General features: G+C 32.7%; 1 protein-coding gene across 1 annotated transcript in view; it reads left to right on the top strand.

Annotated features, from left to right (window-relative positions):
- Positions 1-1,172: 1,172 nt before the first annotated feature.
- The window catches only part of LOC133328452 (neurobeachin-like), a gene marked incomplete at both ends in the record, with an annotated part of 37,642 nt that continues 19,424 nt past the window's right edge, over positions 1,173-19,390 (top strand). Inside the window, 3 exons of the mRNA XM_061537020.1 lie at positions 1,173-1,313; positions 7,015-7,154; positions 10,874-11,087. Of these exons, the coding sequence (XP_061393004.1) occupies positions 1,173-1,313; positions 7,015-7,154; positions 10,874-11,087 (495 nt within the window). The remainder of the gene's footprint in view (positions 1,314-7,014; positions 7,155-10,873; positions 11,088-19,390) is intronic.

The following is a 19,390-nucleotide window of genomic DNA, read 5'->3' on the forward strand; positions in this document are numbered from 1 at the left end:
TTGAACTTAAATATTTTAAGGAAAGTATATAAAATTAAATATGCCCTTTCATTTCCTATAAAAATGGCTAGAATATCATCATATAAGTCGATCTTTTCATACAAGGTGTATGTGCCCTATAAGTACTGTCAATAACAATACGACACCATGTACCTGTATAGTAGGTTAATTTAAAGAAATTTATTAATAGTTTTAAAATCATTGGAACTGAAAGTAAAAAAGTCAAAACAAAATTAATTTTAATTTCTGAAATTTATTAATAAAAAATATACGAAGTATTTCAAGCGAAAAATTCCATTGAAGTCACTAAAAAAAGTTCGCTAAACATGTGTTCACTGGGAATGTAGTTTTGTAGTGTGTTTTAGAAAAAATGTCAATCCCAAAAAAAATCCCACAAGCTAAGTGTATAACAACCACATAATCTTACAATCCAGCCAACTACCACCGCCTACTACGTACTACCACTTCTGATGCTACTACTGCTAATACCACAAGGTATTTTATATGCCCATGGAGTGCCTATGTGTGTGTGCGTGTGTGTTTATATTCATTTTTCGTTTTTGATTTATTTTTATCTAGTGGCATTTGCTTATTTAAGCTTTGTGATCTTTAAGGGATTTCTACCATTCAAGGGGCTGCCATTATTATACTAACTAAGAAGAAAAACCACAAAATTACGAAAGAAAATGCATAGACTTAGTTGTAGGTTAAATCTAGTGTAGGATTTGTATTTAGAAGAGGATGAAAAAAAAAACAAAATATGAAAATTTTGTAAAGCAAAACCAACTTAATTAAAATTAGGCCAATTTAAAAATATAACGACAAAATATTTAAAATTTTTGGACAAGTAAAACAAAATATTTACCTATAAATAATTTGTCAGTCATCATATATCATGGGTCATGATAAAAATATGCCGTAACTGAAGATTTTTTATTTACTATTAAAAATACAAGATTTTAACATTATTTGAGTTTATTACATTAGAGCTCGATTTGTTACCTTATATAATCCAAGTAACCTAGATTTTTTTCTCCAGATTTTAATCCAGCTTGTGGGCTATATATAGAAGGCAGCTTACGATTAGGAAGGAACTAATTCTAAAACTGTTATAAAATCTGAATTATATTGTTACTAATTTTGTTTTATTTTTTTCTCCCTCACACCTTTAGGTATTATACGATGGCAAACTATCGAATGCCATTGTATTCATGTATAATCCAGTAGCAACCGATGGTCAACTATGTTTACAATCAGCACCCAAAGGAAATGTATCATATTTTGTACATACACCACATGCACTTATGTTACAAGTAAGTATGAAATATATTATTACTAAAGAATTTCAATATTTTAAATAGATAAATATTAAAAAAGATGTCGAAAATAATTGCACATTTTCGACATAAAAAATACAAGGTTCAATAATGCGTATAAGTATTGACAGTAGTCATACGTCACACACAACTACAAGGTTCAATGAAACGTATAAGTACTGGCAGTAGTCATACGCTATGTGCAATTAGCAAAAGATTCCTTATGAAGATGACTAACATATTTTTATAAACCATAAATACATTTCTATTCTAATAAAAAAATCTATGTTTTTTAGTTATGCCTGTCTTGCAGCAAATGATTGATATATTCTCCATGTCACATACAAAGACGCAGTAGGTCATTTTACATAGAAAATAATCTTGTGCATCGATTTTGAAATACTGCATGCAAGAAGGTCACTAAATAATATTTTATAGAGGAGTAGATAATGTTCTTAAGGGAAAAGGCAGATCCTTTGACCCAAATTTTATGCAAATAAACAGAGGTGTATATGGTGTATAAGTATTGACATTAGTCATACGCCTGCATAGCTCTTTATAATGTTCACATCATTTGTTTATTTCTTTTTTTTTAAGAGAGGACGTTTCAGCAATTCTATACTTTTTTATACATTTTTACAATGATGTCAAAAAATATCCCAAGTTATTCTAGTAACGAAGAAGGTCAAAAGGACTTTTATAGACATAATGTAATTTTATTAATACAAGACCTGAGCGTGAATTCTGGAGTTCTTCATCACAAGAAATACAACTTGATCCATGCATAAAATATCTATCAGGTTTACGATTAAGATTTCAATTTTATTAAACAAAATATTTTCTCAAGAAGAATTTTATTTGACAAAACTCGCCTCCGAAAATAATTTTTATTGAATGTTATTTTAAACCAGTGAGCGGAGCAGTATAGTCAGGCGGAGCCGACCATATGATACCCTACACAACTTCGACGAAAATCTAACTTTCTATGGTTCTATATTCAGAGCTTGGGCAATATTTCGAGATATTTGCACCCTCTAGACCGACTAGATGTCAACAATTATTTATAATATTCAGTAGACGAGGGATGTACCTGTTCAGAATTTCTTTACCGTGGGTTATGTTGTGATGATGAGCTTTCAATTGTGGCCTGTAGATCGATTAAAAAAAAAAACACAAAAAAATTAAGTTTTCGGTCCACTTCATTCCAATATTCTTATCTGATCATCAGCGAAAATTATAGGCATTGTCCTTGACCATAACTAGAACCTCATGGAAGAATTCAAAGCGATCAGCGTTATATTTCCGCCCTCTAGTGGGGTAATGGGTTACTAAATAATATCTGAATATGTAAGCACCCGTAAATATTTAAGTGTAATTCCCGCATCCGAGTACCTACGACAATAAAATTGATATCGATTTATCAACAACTCATTTTGGATAAACTGTCAACTTCTCGGCTCTATGTCCTTCAGGAATAAATATATAAGCTAGAGAATAGAAATTTTGTCATTTTTCACACAAAAGTCAGGATCCATTTGCCCCTCTAAATATTGACCGATCTTTATCAAAACATGCATGCTTATTCTCTGGCATAATCCTCTTCTCCATGCAAAAATTCGCGTCTGGAACTACCAGAAAAACCGACAAAAATTTGGTATTTGATCCATAGGGGTCTTCATTGGGCCGAACCCATCCTACATGCAAAATTTCGTGAAGATTGGTCCATGACTGTGGCCTGTGGCATGTTTTGTGTTTACAAATTATAATGGACAGACGGACGGACGGACACACATGTCTGGATCTACTCAGCTAGTCGAGATATGACGATCGGTATGCTTAAAGGTGGGTCTAGGACCAATATTTCGCGGCGTTACAAACTCTTGGGGCTGCACAAAGCTATAATACCCTGACAACATAGTTGTGTAGGGTATAATAAGGTTCTAGTCCCAGTGGAGAACAACTTCTTGAATTAGGTTCGAATATTTGTAATGAGTTTTTTACAAATGCTTCCGAAACCCTTGACGTTCTGATAGCCAAGAAGCGACATCAAAAGAATGATGTGCCATGGGGAAAATGACAATGAACTTCAAGGATGTTTTGTTTCCAGACGACAATAGGTGACAGCCTCATCACCTGGGACAGACTACTGCAGATCAATCTTCTATTTAGCGGAAGTAAGAACAAACGAAAAGACTAAACGATTGAGATGACAATGCTTTGTGGAAACCTCCAAGAGGAATAACGTCAGAAAAAAAACATATATAAATTTATCACTTGAGAACGATTTTTCTAAAGCATTCACTGTGAAATAAATTATACTCAAATAGATTTTCTTAAAGGAAAACACATTGGTATAAATTCTAATACAAATAGGCCACTTACATATTTACTATTCTCATATGTTTTCTTCGGGAAGAAAGTTACACAAAGATAACTTTCTAGAATCTCTGTTTCAAAATATTAAAATCTTTTGTGTTAATCTCAGCTTAACACATGACCAAATACTTCGCAAATATAGATTCCCCTGATTAAAGCTTTAAGTTCTAAGCAAAATTTCCAAACCGAAGATATTTAGAAATAGTTTCGGTACGACTATTTTTCGAAACAAACTTTCTTCTTATGAAGCACCAAAAATTCAGACGATGAATATAGCTCAAAGTTTACCTTAACTCTAAAAAAATTAAGGAAACCCCACCCATTCTCGATTTTAATTTTTCAAGATTTAAATGGGCACATTCATATTTGAAGATTTAAAAGAGAAGAAAAATAATTTACATAAAATTGTTGTTATTGCTATGTTGTTGTTTTTTGTAATTAAGGGAACCCCCCCCCCCCCCCCACCATTCACGATTTTAATTTTTCAAGATTTTTGATGGGCTGGTAAATCCATCCCAAAGCTTGGAAAGGTTTGTAACTTTGTTTACAAAATTAATGTAATTTACAAAAAATTTTTGTTATTGTTTTGTTGTTGTTTTTTTGTAATTAAAGAAAAGCCCTTATTTTTGATGGCGGGCATGATAACTCCTCACTGGAACATCGGAATCCGAAAATTCCAACGGTGTTAGAAAGAGTACATGTCTGGCTCTCGTATGTACTAGGATTATTGTTTTCGTTCAAAAATGAACAAAATGGCGGACCTTTGAAAAAATATTTTTTGGAAAATCGCCGATTTTTTACCAAAAACCAACTTAAAAAATAAGGAAGATCTTCACCGATTGGCTTTATCCTAGTTCATACGATAGCAATACACTCACAGAGAAACGTGTAAAAATTTGAAATCGATTGGGTTATTAGCTTTTGAGTTATCGTGCCCGCCATACACAAAAAAATGTTTAGAGAAAAACGCGTTTCAAGTTTGAGAAGCCCTTCAGCCGTCACCTGATGCTGACACAATAAATCGGCTATATCTTCAAGAGTTCTTGAGATTTTCACTTGAAATTTTGTAGGGACATTTATTAATTAGTGTAGATTCGAATTATATCAACAAAATTTTTGACCCGGAGAATGGGGGGTCCCCTTAAAGAAAAGTCCTTATTTTTGATTGCGGGCATGATAACTCCTCTCTGGAACATCGGAATCCGAAAATTCCAACGGTGTTGGAAAGAATACATGTGTGGCTCTCGTATGAACTAGGATTATTGACTTCGCTCTAAATTTAACAAAATGGTGGACCTTTGAAAAAATATTTTTGGGAAATCGCCGATTTTTGACCAAAAACCAAGTTAGAAAATAAGGAAGATCTTCACCGATTGGCTTTATCCTAGTTCATACGATAGCTATACACTCACAGAGAAACGTGTACAAATTTGGAATCGATTGGGTTATTAGTTTTTGAGTTATTGTGCCCGCCATTTGCAAAAGAGAAAAACGCGTTTAAAGTTTGAGAAGCCCTTTAGCCGTCACTTGATGCTGACAAAATAAATCGGCTATATCTTCAAGAGTAGAGACATTCTTGAATTAGTGTAGAATTGAATTAAATCAAAAAATTGACCCCGAAAATGGGGGGGTCCCCTTAAACTTCTCATATGGCGTATAAGTTCTGATGGCGTATAAGTATACGCCATCCTGTCATTAAATTCAAATGTTCATCTGATGCGTCATCTATTTTCTAGTTATTCTAATTTCATAAAGCACTTTTTATCATATTTGTATGTGAACATTGTTCTCGACTGTAAAATTCCAATTAAACCATTAAATAAATACCTACCAAATATTAATATCAAATTTAACAGGTGGCGTATAAGTTTTGTCAATACGTATACGTCACCGTATGATTTTATTGAAATATTTAGCTGGACATTGTACTTAAATTCCAACGAATCTAACCTTTAAAAACTAAACTTCTCATAGTTCATAGCGTATAAGTGATATCATTACATACATATACGCTATTCTGGAATTAAATTGAAATGTTAATGTAATAGTTTTGCGTACCCATTTAACTGAAGTCAAATAATTGGGAATATTAAATAAGTAATGAGTATTATGGAAAACCGTATAATCTGTATTAGCAACGTCCGGATTATAGTGATTTAACAGTACATGGAATGGCAATTTTATAACGCTTTTTCTGAAGCAGAATTGCATCAAGAAAATTTCAATACAAGGCCGATATATAAATCAACCAAATTCTAAATTATTTTTACATTAAACATAAATCCTATTAAACAAATTAAATTAATTTCATATTTGTCTCTCCACCGTACTCTAAAACTCATAGTCGCCATGTGACGTATACGTGTTGTCAATATTTATACGCCACCTTGGAAATTAATTAAAAATATTTTCTATCTCGGATCTATAACAAAAAAAAGATGTTGCATCTTTATTGCTCAATGAACTTTTCTGTTGTTAAATTTCACGTATTTTATAGCCGTCTTTACAATTCTGAAATGCTGCTCAACACTATTTCGTGTTTTGCATACCTACATACATATTTCTTAAGGAATTTCATTTGCAAGACATGAAACTCGAAAGTTTTATACTGTTGTTGTGTTGTTTTTTTTTTCATTATTTTATAGTCATACCGCATGGCACAAAACACAACAATCGAGCGCGCACAGGCATTATTAAAATTGTATGCTCTTACGAAAGTCGGCAAACGAAACGAAGAAATTTTACGGAAGTTAAATTTGGCAACAGTCAAGTTGAAGTTTTCAAAATTTCTCCCGGTTTCGCCCCCTTTTACTCTTCGATGCTGTTGTTTGAACTATAATCTCTGGAGAATTTTTGTAGATGATACATTTATGTCATTGCATTACCCCTACCCATGGTGAAATACAACACCAAAGGGGAAGGGGAATGAGACACATTCCGCCTCAGGTTAAGTTGTTTGCTATGCCGGGTTTTTTTCGGCTTAAGTTTTAACTTTTGCGGTCTGTCATATTCCCCGAAAATGTATTTTTTTGTTTCGTTGTTTTGTTTTTGAATTTCATTCTGCTAAGTCTCTAAGGAGCTACTTAAAAGCAAGCCTCTCTGTGTAGCTCCACCATCTAGGCACTGTTTGGTTACAAAGTCAAACAAAGAATGAAACAAAACGAAAAAAACTACCCCAAGTAACTTCAACAGCAAAACAAAGTATTTAAATAAATCTCAAGACAAATCTTTTAAATATTTCTTTACATATTTTTGCATTTGTGTTCTTTTTGATATTTATCTTATTTTTGTTTTTTTTTTTCTGCTCTTCTCTCTTTTCCAGGATGTTAAGGCTGTTGTTACACATTCCATACACTGTACATTGAATTCAATTGGTGGCATACAAGTTTTATTTCCACTCTTCTCACAATTGGATATGGCTCATGAGGGTATTAGCGATATAAAACGTGATCCAACGTTATGGTAAGTTTATCTTTTATCTTCAAAAGTTTTGTATTTAAGTTTTTCACAAATTCTATCGGGTCGGTGTCTCTGGTTGAGGAGACACACCCTGCAACAACAACAACAATAACTTCAAGTCTCGTATAACTTTGCCTTCCACAAGAAGACGACGAAGAAGAAGTTGTCTAAAATATCATCAAGAAGAACTTTGAAGATGTTGTGTACGCTCCACTCATAACAATGATGACGTTCTAGTGCCGGTGGTTAGCTAAAGAGTCATCATAAAGTTATGATACTTTTCTGTTGTAGTTGTTGTTTTTGTTATTTTTCTTAGCAGTATTATTATTATTATTATTGTAGTGGTAAGGTTATCCCTATTTTTATATAGAAGTTATGTAAGAATGCAATGGAAAACTTTTCCAATGGTTTTATAGTTTAAAAGTTCAATGAAAATATTAGTATTATTAAGCGAATGTGGCGTATGAGTCATATTAATTGAAACTGGTTAAGTACTTTTAAAAGGTCATAATCAAACCTAAATCAATCTATTATCAGTCGTTATCGGAAAAAATTGCACTCCATGACTCTTCCTTATTAAAGTTAACCGAAAAAAATTGTACAGAGGTACCAGAGAGGATGAACCTATATAGTCGATTTTTTCACTAAATATATGTAAAATTTTTATCTTGGGCAAAGGGGCATAATTAAACTTATTAATCACCACGTATTTAGAAATCCACCTGTTGGACAGTTTTACTCTCAAATTCTGCCCTCAGTTTTGTTAACTAAAAAAATAAATTGAATCGGAGATTCATTTTAAAATTTTAGTAGATTTTGTCGTTTGTGTAGAGGGTTGAACCTATGTTTGCATTAAATAAATGTTGATAGAACCCATAGCAAAAGAATTAAATATTTTCTAGGTCAAATTAAATAACTATATACAAAAATCATAATTGTGATGTATACGTGTTGTCAATATGTATACCCACATTGAGTATTAGTTAAAATCAGTTTTGAACAGGACGTCCCATATTTAAGCAGTCTGCGAATAGGAACGCACTAAAAGTTTCGTTGCCATGTGACGTATGAGTGTTGTCAATACTTATCCGTCACCTTGAGAATTTATTTAAATTGTTTTATTGAATCAATCATAAACGATGCATAAATTTATCAAATATTTTCGGATTTAACGCAGTCTTAATAACATTTTTGGTATACATTCGGTATACATTCGATATTTTTATGGTGGTGGAGTTTTCATTAGCCAGTAGGCTGAGGGTATATTTAAAAACTGACTCTTTAAAGTACATAATCCGCTCATATTGGATTTTCCCTGTAATTTCGCCGTCAAATATTTGCTAATAGCGATAATGATGATAAACCAGTGTATTTGATAATGTCAGATTTATCGTATTTTCTCAGCGGATTATCAGAAGAAATGTTTATCAAAAGTCTTTTCTTTTCTATAAGCTTTTCTTATGAGAAATTGGAAATGTTTCTTATGTAATTGGAAATGTTTTCGTTGAAAAAAACCCCATCAGAATCTATGTTGATTATAAATAGAAACCCTATAGGAAAATTAAGTAATTACCAGACCCAATTAAATTATTTTCGCAGTTACCTATTCACAGCAAGTCTTAGTTGGCATGTGACGTATACGTGTTAACAATACTTATACGTCACCCTGTGTATAAATTTAAATAATTTTTATGAGTCAATAATAAACGATGTTCAACTTTTTCAACTATTTTCGGATTTTACATAGGTTTAATAAAAATATTAGGATATCTTTAATCGATTGATATAATCACATACCATTTTCATTAGCCTTTAGGCTGAGTATATATTAAAATACTGATTTTTTGATGTACATAATCCGCTCATATTGAAGTTTCGCGGTAGCTCCAGTCTATGTTATAATGTCTGATTTTCGACAGTTTTATCAGAGGGTAATCAGGGAAACTTTTAATAAAAGGGCTGTTCTCTTATAGAAGACTGATTTTTAAAAGAATGTTCAGCTGTAAATGTTTTCTTGGAAAAAGCTCATCAGTACCAGAAATCTTCTCAGGATATGTGTTCCAGATAGCAAATGTCTTCTCCTATAGACATTTTTAGATATTTAAATTTAGCAAAATAATTATGTTGAACCTTTAGGTAGACAAAAATATTACGACAGAGCTTTTACATACTACGCATACATTCGTATAGGTATTTCGAAGGTGCGAACTTCATTTTATACCCTAAGTGGATATCAGTTGGTATTGCGGGTTAAATAAAGTAAAATAAAATTACCTTCTCGCAAGAAATGTTCAATATAGACCAATGTTTTGGCATAGCATTTCTTTAAGAACCCCGACTTATCTTAGCTACTTAAAAGGTCTTAAACTACTTTCCCTACCGAAGTGCCTGAAAAATTGGCATTTCAATTCCTTATAGGATAAAAACTTTTAGAAGAATGTAATCAATTTGGCCATTGTTTTACGCAGTTTCCATATAGAGAAATCTCAATTTTTTGACACGATTTTCATATAACGGTTGCGCCACATTTTTCTTACAAACTTTTAGTGGCTTTAATTTAATGTTTCAGTATACGTGTTGTCAATACTTATACGCCACCCTGAGGATTAATTCAAACTTTTATCTTGGGTCTATGATAACAGTAGCCATTCTTTTTGAAACACTATCATTTTGACGTATTTTATAGCTTTCAGAAGGCTTCTTTTCATAAAATGCTTCTTTTCCCTATGAACTTCAATTTAGTTACTGTGAAGCTCCTATGTTTCAGCTTCTCAGAGGATAAAGTACTTCGAGAAAAGAAATTGTAAAGATATGAACATGTTTCACATATATTATATAAAAATCTTTTCCACTTTCTTTTAAGATCCTGATCCATACTTTTGACAAAGGCATCACTACTTTGTTTCTGGGTGTTATGGAAATATTAAAGCCATTCTTCCAAAAATAAATACGGTGCTTCCCAAATACGGAGAAATCAATTTTGACTCCGTAGAATTTTATGACATTTAAATTTATTTTTCATTATAGAATAGTAGACTCTAAGGAACAATTTGTAGTGCTTTTTGAACATGCTTCGCCTGATTATCTTCTGTAAATCTCGAATGAAAGGGTATAGAGAAATATTTCTTTTGACAATGAAAAATGGGAACTCAAGAGTTAAGGTGCAGTCTTGAACATGGGCGTATATATAACCGACATATGTTGGTTTTGCGAATATTTGGATTTCTCTATTTGATATTTTAGGACCTAAGACCTCAGCATTAGCAACCCAATTTTCTGCCTTACCATACTAAAACGCAATTCTTATTTATTAAAGAGAAATCCCTTCCACAATTTGTGGAGACCATTTTTGTAGTACGATTTGTCCTTTGCTGAAAAATTTCTTCGATTTGGCAATTATCTCTTGACAGGACAAAATATTATTTAAATCCAGTTTTTGAACCAGATCAGAAGCATTTGGTCTTTATGTTACTGACTTGTAACATTGCCTTGACCGATTTTTATAGTCGTAGTTGATGTAATTCTAATGGCGTCATCTAATTGCAAATATTGCAGGCCCTTGGGTCGTATGACTGATATTTATTACAATGCATGTGGGCGTATGAGCATTATATTTGAAATATATATATATATATATAATACGCCCAGTAGTCATGTATAAAATGTATTATTTATATTTTTTGTAATTTAATTGTAATTCTATGTCTTCCCCTTCTTTCCAGTTCCAAACTGTTAGGTTTCATTTGTGAACTTGTTGAAACCTCACAAACCGTACAGCAGCATATGATACAAAATCGTGGTTTCTTAGTTATATCATTTATGCTGCAACGTTCGTCACGGGAACATCTGACGCTCGAAGTATTGGGATCATTCCTGAATCTAACCAAATACCTGGTTACATGTCTATCGGCCAACAGTGATTTATTGCTCAAACAGGTAAGATAAATGTTAAAAATAGTAGACAAAAACAATTACCCAAGAAAAACATATTTCTTCTAATTGGCTTTTCTAAAAGCAAAATAACTATTTCCAATTTTTTTAGTTTCCACAATTTCTTGATTTAAATTGATTGTGATAAACGATCAGTTTTCAATTAAAATAAATATTTAGTTTTTTCTTTGTTTAACAAAAAAGAGAATTTTTTTAAATGAAAAGCATGTTTCAATACATGTGTCTGTGTGTTGTTTTGTTTTCTTTAGTATACCATAATGGAAATAATTACATTTTAATTTGTTATACAAAGAAACCTAAGAAGAAAAAAATGATGATTCGAAATCAATTCTTTAATGCATGACAATGTTTTATCTTCTATTTACTAACTAACATTTAACCAGACAAAAATATTTTTTTCATTCTTTTCATATAATAAATAAGAAAATAAATTTTCAATTTGATTGATGTGTGTGTGATATATAATTTACTGGAATTCTTATTGTTGTTGTTTTTTCGTCTTTTCCTCTTTGTTTTCTTTTGTGTTTTGTTTTATTTGTTGATTTTTTTACGAATATTTAAATTTGATTTTTTTTTTTTTGCAATTCTAACCAAAAACCAAACAAACACACATGAACACCTCCACAACTACAACTACAATAATAACAACACCGAACGAAAACAACACAACAGTTAAACCTGGGCTTACGATATCCCTTTAAACGAGTAAATGATGATTTTTTGATATAATAAATTTTTATATACACATTTTTGCTAACAATTCAACAACAAAAACAAAAAATACATGTATTTTTTCTATAGATAAATGTATTCAAGTTCATAATGTCATCATCGACATTTTATCATGAAATCAATATTAGGTGTTAGCTTACATGTTTCTCCTTGGAGAACTTCTTCATATCCTTGGCATTTCATTTTCTCTGTTACATATACATATTAGAAAATATGTTTCCAACGGGTAAGAATATAAAATAACAACAAAACTGTTTGAGGTTTAAAATAAGTTGACGTATGATTTATATAAATTGGCATCGGAAAAATACTTTTGAGGTATATATAATCGATGGATAGCATAAAAACCAGTTATAATTTCGATAATAGATGCAGCGTATTTGAGCATATGTTTAAAAACATGCAGAAGAAAACCCGATAGACCCATAGTTACTTTTGAGGATATATGTACTTAGTGTAGAGCTCAGTTATTATTCTAAGGTGATGCACCATGGCACTGCTCCGTTTTTTGTCCCAAAGGTGAAAAGTGGTGATAATCCGTTCTTATATAGCTCGCAATATATCGATTTTGCAGAAATTGCGTTATAAATTTTCAATTAACTCACTCCTTACAAGGACCAGAGCAACTTCTACAGTTTCTCAATCAGTGTGTGTGGGCGTCGATGTAAGGGGCTCCACGTTGCACGTCAATGGAACGTGCTTTACTGTGGGCGCCAGTGTAACGTGGGCCACGTTTGGTTTCGAAACGGTGCTGCTCGCAGATTGTAGCGATTCGGAAAATAATGTGAGGGTTTATAACTTCCTCATTATATTTCATCCGATGTCGTGTAAATGGCCCAAGGAGGACACCGACGGAATTCGGTCCTTTCCTGTAACAACTTTATAATGCATCTTGTTCGTATTCCAGACTTTGTCACATTTCCTTCCATTAGGCGTCCTTTTTCCAATCGAATTAATATGACTCAGACGCATTTGTATATGAATAAAATAATAGGAATTGTCGCAAAAAGTGTTCTATTTTTGGTCCGGCGTCCTGATGGAGAGAGAGACAGAGAGAGAGAGATAGAGATTTTTTTAATAAAAAATTGAATTAAACAACCTTACCTTGTTTTAGCGGATCTGATGATAATTTGCTTCGAAATGCTTTTTCCACCAACAACTTGTGTAAGATTTGGCTCGTCTTTGAAGACCCACTCGGTCGATTGCAGCTTTTCTTACCTATGACATTATACGGCGATTATAATTTTTTTAGCTAGACGCAAAACTTTTTGGAGCGAATTGTGCGGGATTTACGTCCAGGCGTTCTTGCAATATGGTATGAATACTGGCGGAAAATACCCAGTGGATTTTCACACTGTAAATAATCTCGCTTTATTAGTTCACACACTTCTTAATGTACGTCGTATAAAGGCCAGAAATATTTATAGTAACCCAGGCTATGGTATGCGGAGGTCTCCGAATTTGCAGATAGATTTTATTATTCGCTTTATATAAGGTTTTTATTAAAGAGGTTTCTGAGTTAATGTTGACCCCTTAAATGGTGAATATTTTATAAACTTGTAAATTATTATATTCGTTTCCAATTAAATTTACAAGTTTATAAAATATTGACCCTTAAAGGGGGAAATACCAGAAGGAGAGGGTCAGCGGGTCCCACCTTCGGACTTGACCCAGGCTTTGTAAAAATAATAAGTTCTGCGAAGTTTGTTTCAAATCGATCATTCCATTCATTCACCTGATATTCGATTAATGAATATTGAAAATGTTGACCATTTGTGAGTGAGGTATGAGAAGTAGTGGACCAATGGGTCCTATTTTTGGAACTGATTTAGGCTAGTTAAAGATAAAAGGCTGTACAAAGTTTGGTTCAAATCGCACATTCCATTCGCCTGATATTGGGTTTATAAATATTGAAAATGTTGATCCTTTGTAGGGAAGGTACCAGAACGAGTGAAAAAATGTGTCCCATCCTCGGACTAGATCTGCACATCATAAAGATAATGAGTTGTGCAAAGTTTGGCTAATATTCTATTTATGAATATTGAAAAGTTTATCCCTTTGTGTGGGAGGTACCAGAAGTAGAAGACTGACGGGTAAAGAGATACCAGGTGGTGCATTGTCATTCGCCCCTTTGTGTGGGAGGTACCAGAAGTAGAAGACTGACGGGTAAAGAGATACCAGGTGGTGCATTGTCATTCGCCTAAGATTATATTTATAAATATTTAACATGACCCTTTGTCGAGGAGGTATCAGAACGAGTGGAATCTCATCTTCAGGCGATCAAAGCTTGCTAAAGATAATATGTTGTGCAAAGCTTGGTTCAAATCGAACAATCCGTTCACATGATATTAGAAAATAATTTTCGGCTAAATGTTGACAATTTTGTGAAGGAGATACCAGAAAGAGTGGACCAATATTCGCCATCTTTGAACTTAAACTAAGTTTGGAAAATGTTTTGGATGAAATCGGTTAATCCCATGAAGAGTTATCGTGCGCACCAGCCTGACAGCCAGACGCACCATCCTGACAGCCAGACGCACCATCCTGACAGCCAGACGAAATCGACTCCAAACTGTCTGAAACGTATTCGGTCCAAGGAACCATGGGGTCTAAAACAAATATTTCGATTAGCCATATTTTGCCGTAGCAAAGTAGTATAATAAGCTGGAAGATTCGACTTGGACCTTCTAAATATTAGGACATTTATATGCCGGCCTTTATTGGGAATATCTATAGCAGGTAGCCTGAAGAAATGATTTAATTGAAAAGGAAAGACCCCGCCTCTATTGTAAACACACACTTTTTCAGAAAGCAAAAAATCCCCACCGAAATTTATGTCCGGAGTAGAGGAACCCATTCAACAATTCGATACATATTTTTTGTTTAAAATAGATAAAATAGAATGAATTGTTAAGATATATGTCCGGTGCCTGGAGGAATAGCTATAAGACATGGCACAATGTCTTGGAGAAGCAGTACTCAATTGCGTCCTCCAGATTGTACCGCATAGTCACTGTTAAAGGATTATCCTTCCACTTTGCACCTGTACCGCATAGTCACTGTTGAAGGATCATCCTTCCACTTTGCACCTGTTCGCCGTCTGCAGGTCCACATGTATCGCTATCTTTCATAGACGAGCTGAAGAGAGTCTTCCGTAGTGTAGCTGAGTAATATGATGGATCTATGTCATAACAACGGAAAATCCCGAGGATTTTACGATTGATCACATTCAGACCTTAGTCCAAATCATCAACAAATCATTATTCAATTTCGATAATTACTTTTGTTCTACTACGTTAATACGATTACGGATCATGTCCATGTTTATTTGTAAATGTCTTCATGTCCTTTACAAAGCAATATTTTTTCAATTCCTTTTATCTTATATTTTTGGTCATAATAACTAATGGTTTTTCACTGAAAATTCTGTAATTCCTGAAATATAAAAATGATTAGGGGGCTTCAATTATTAGGGGGCTTCAACTCAACAGCTCTTGAAGATATAGCCGATTTATTGTGTAAACATCAAGTGACGAATTTGAGTGCTTCTCAAACTTTTTAAACGCATTTTTTCTCAAAGCGGTGATTGTTTGTCAATGGCGGGCACGATAACTCAGAAACCAATAACGCGATCGCTTCCAAATTTTGACACGTTCCATTAATAAATCTAATTATCGCCCTATTTATCCAGCTTGGGCCTTTTTAATCCACCTATTTACAGAGAAGTATTAGAAATAAGCTAATACTCTGGTCTATCGTTCGATTTCATAAATTTTGTTCATAAGGTGATTTAATTACATATATATTTTTAATAATTATAAATCATACGTCACATTGTAGCACAATTAGGGACTTTATGTTAGCAATCATACGTCACAATGTACCACCAAACCAAATGGACATTACCCATACACAGGTGTTCCCTAAAAAAAAACAAAAATAAAAAAAAAAACACCTAACCTATCCCAGTTTACATTTTCTTTATAAATTACGCATGTCATTCCTGACGTTTTTGCCCATTTATGTTAAGCTTCATTAAAATAATACATATTTTATACATTTTAATTAAGCATTTGATTTTGGCGTGCATTTCGCATTTCATTCTTTATCGTACATTCATTTGCTGTTGTTGATGAGATGACAATTTTCATTGTTCAAATATTTGTTTTTCTAGATGAAAATATTTAAGGAATATATATAACAATTTTTTATATATAGATACCTCTATACTAATTTTTTGTCTACACTATTTTTTTACATTTCTCTCTTCTTCTTTATACATTAACCAAAACAAACCCAATACTGGCCTCTATTCAATCTAACGATTTTTGTTAAATTGTATAACGAAATTGTTGCTATGACCCACCTGAATCGCTATCTACTTTCCTTCCTCTTACTAAAATTCTTATTGAATGCTATGAAATTGAAACCTGCCAAATACCAACACCACCACAACCATCACGACCACATAAATTTTCATATTTTTCGTTTAACGAAAATAAAAAATCACAAAAATACAAAACAAAACACCTGCCGACTTCTGTAACTGTCAAAAATATACCAAACAAATTTTTAAAACCAACAACCCAATAAAACAAATACAGTTCTACCAGGTGAAAATCTATTTAACAAAAACAAAAAAACTTAATAACCAAAACAATATGTTCAATTTTAATTTCGTTATTTATAAAAATAAGTAAAAACAAAATTAATGTAGAGTAAAAAAAAAAATAAATTTGTTGTTAAAGTAAAAAATAAATTATAGATAGCTTTTGAAAATCAGTATATTTGAGATACAAAAAATTAAAATTGTAGTACAAGTATTTAAAGTATATTTTTAGTGTTTATTTTTGTTACCGTAAATGTTGTGTAACCAGCGTATATATCAAAAAATACTATATATTACAAATATGCCAACAAATATATATGTCCATGTAAATTTGACCAATTTATCTGTCTGTCTGTACGTATGTAGAAGTTGCTATATAAACTGTAAAAACGTTTTCTTCTTCCTTTTATTTTCAATCATTTGCCAATTATTTTTTTGTATATTGAGTTGCTTGTGAATACCCATGTTTTTACTTTGCTTAACCTTTTATCTGTCCCCTTCCTTTCCCCTCTACTCCCATGATATTTATTTGACTTGATATTTCGCATACATTTCTTCTTTTGCCAATTTTTTTTATTTGTTTTCTCATTTTTTTCCATTTATTGAGTTTTTTTTTTCAATATTTTAAATTCAGCTTTTTAATTCTTCTGTCAATTATTCAAGTGACATTTTAATTCGCTGTTGTCCAGTATCGTATTGTGTAACATGACAACAAAAAATTAAAGAAATCCGCTATATTTTTTTTTGCTATCGCGCCGTGTAGTTGCTTTAAATGTGAGTTGTGAATATGCGGAAGAGAATTACAATTGCAATCATTTGTGTTCGAAAAAGGCATGTAAAAATTCCATTAACTTATGAGAATATCTACCAGAGAAGTAATTATTGTACAGGTCACAAAAAAATATGTCGAATTTTAATTAAATTGAGTTCAGAGGTGTATTTTGGGAAAGGTTGAAATAAATTTACAGTGCACTTCGTTTATAGTCCACTATAAATATACAATAACTTCAGATATTGTTAAACAAATAATGCAATACATCATATATACTAAATGTACTATAAGCGAACTCCACTCGATTTAATTTTGATACGTGAAATACGAGAAACAAGTACAGATTTGACCGTTTAAAAATTTAGATACCCCCATCACGAGAAAATATTAAACATTTGGTTCCAAAATCTGGTATATACACTATAAAAAAATGCCAAAATATCTTTTATTCATTTGAAAGCCGTGGACATTCTAAAGCCAGAAAATCGGCAAGGAAGAAACTTAGAAAAAGTAGTCTTTGTATTTGGTTTTCATAAACTTCTGGGTATTTTGTTTGTGGAGTCCTTCGGTTTTTCCATTCACGAAAAGTGTCATTTCCTAAATTGGGTTCGGGAACTTGAAAAGGCTGGGCTGTGACAAAGGAAATTTTCTAACGTTTCGCTGTCTTCCCCACAACAGTTGATTCCTAATAAATTCTGATTACTTGCTTTGCAGTGCTTCCTCCACGAACAACTTTCATTGAGTTTCGTCCTCGAAGATCAACGCAGTCGATTGTTTTTTTTTTTTTTTTTTTTTTTTTTTTGAAGTAAACGCCTATCAGCATCTTTCACAAAAACGTTTCTTCTATCTGACCCTTGTTCGAAGACTCACACAGTCAATTGTAGTTTTACCTCGTTTACAAAACCTCGAAATATTCCAAAGAGATCCCTGAAGTATGCATTTGTCTCTCTGTCTGTTAAAATCACGATAAAGCCTGCAATATTTAAGATAGGGCTTATGATGGTTGGTATGGAAAATGGAATAAATCGGTCACCTTTTAGTATAGGCTCCCTTTGACGATACCCTCAAATAGGTATGATCAAATACATTTTGATCACCCTTTTCAACCTCATTGGTATTTTAGGTTCTCATTGTTTAGCAAATCTTCCTAAATCCCAGATTTCGATATTTTGGGGGTTTGTCTGCAATTAAGATAAAGTTTTCAACCAAAATTTAAAATTTAGAATTCGTAGCAGGGAAGCAAATCTTCCTACGAACATGTTCCAGCGACAAATGTCAGTATTTATACACTCAAGCTTATGGCTACACTTTAATGCGGCAAATATGTGTCTCATCGAAATATTAGTTTTAGACCCCATGTTTCTTTGGACCAAATCCTTTTCAGAAAATTTTGAGTTTATTTACAAATGTCCGTCCGCCTGATTAGCCGGCTGGTGTGTAGGGATGCGAAGTGATTAACCGATACCATACACACTTTATATATCGTAATATTTCTTCCAAACATAATTCAAGTTCAAATATGGGGAATATCGGTCCACTTCTTCTGGTACCTCCACCAAAAAATGTTCAAAATGTTGCTGAAATCAATTTTTGAATATCATGCCAACCTATTATCTTTACCAAGCCTAGGTCAATTCCGAAAATGCGTCCGATAGCACAACACCTTCTGGTACTTCCCCCACGAATGGTCAAAATTTTCTATATTTGTAAATCCTATATAAGTCGAATGGAATGTCCGATTTGAATCATACATTTCACAACCTATTATCTTTACCAAGCCTGGATCAAGTCCGAAGGTGGGACCCATTCTGGCGCCTCACCCACAAATTTGAAATCTTTAAAAAAACATTGCCAAACTATTATCTTTACAAGCCTAGATCAAGTCTGAATATGGGACTAATCCTTATGGTACCTCCACCGCAAATGGTTACATTTTTAATGTATATAATTTAAGCAAACCAAACCAAGTTTAGATCGAGTGCGAAGGTGAGACCCGTCGATCCTCTCCTTATTGTATCTCCCACACAAAGGGTCTATATTTTATAAACTTGTAAATTTTACCTGTGAGTGATTCCAAACGCAATTTTTTACTTGTTTTGGTATTCATTGTGTGGCAAATCTTCCTACCAAAAATTGTAAATATCGTTAGTCTTTTTTTTAATAATTTTATGGTCC

The sequence above is a fragment of the Musca vetustissima genome, unplaced genomic scaffold (assembly GCF_032173495.1).
Source record: "Musca vetustissima isolate MV318-11 ecotype Yass unplaced genomic scaffold, APGP_CSIRO_Mvet_v1 utg56638, whole genome shotgun sequence".
Classification (NCBI taxonomy): domain Eukaryota; kingdom Metazoa; phylum Arthropoda; class Insecta; order Diptera; family Muscidae; genus Musca; species Musca vetustissima.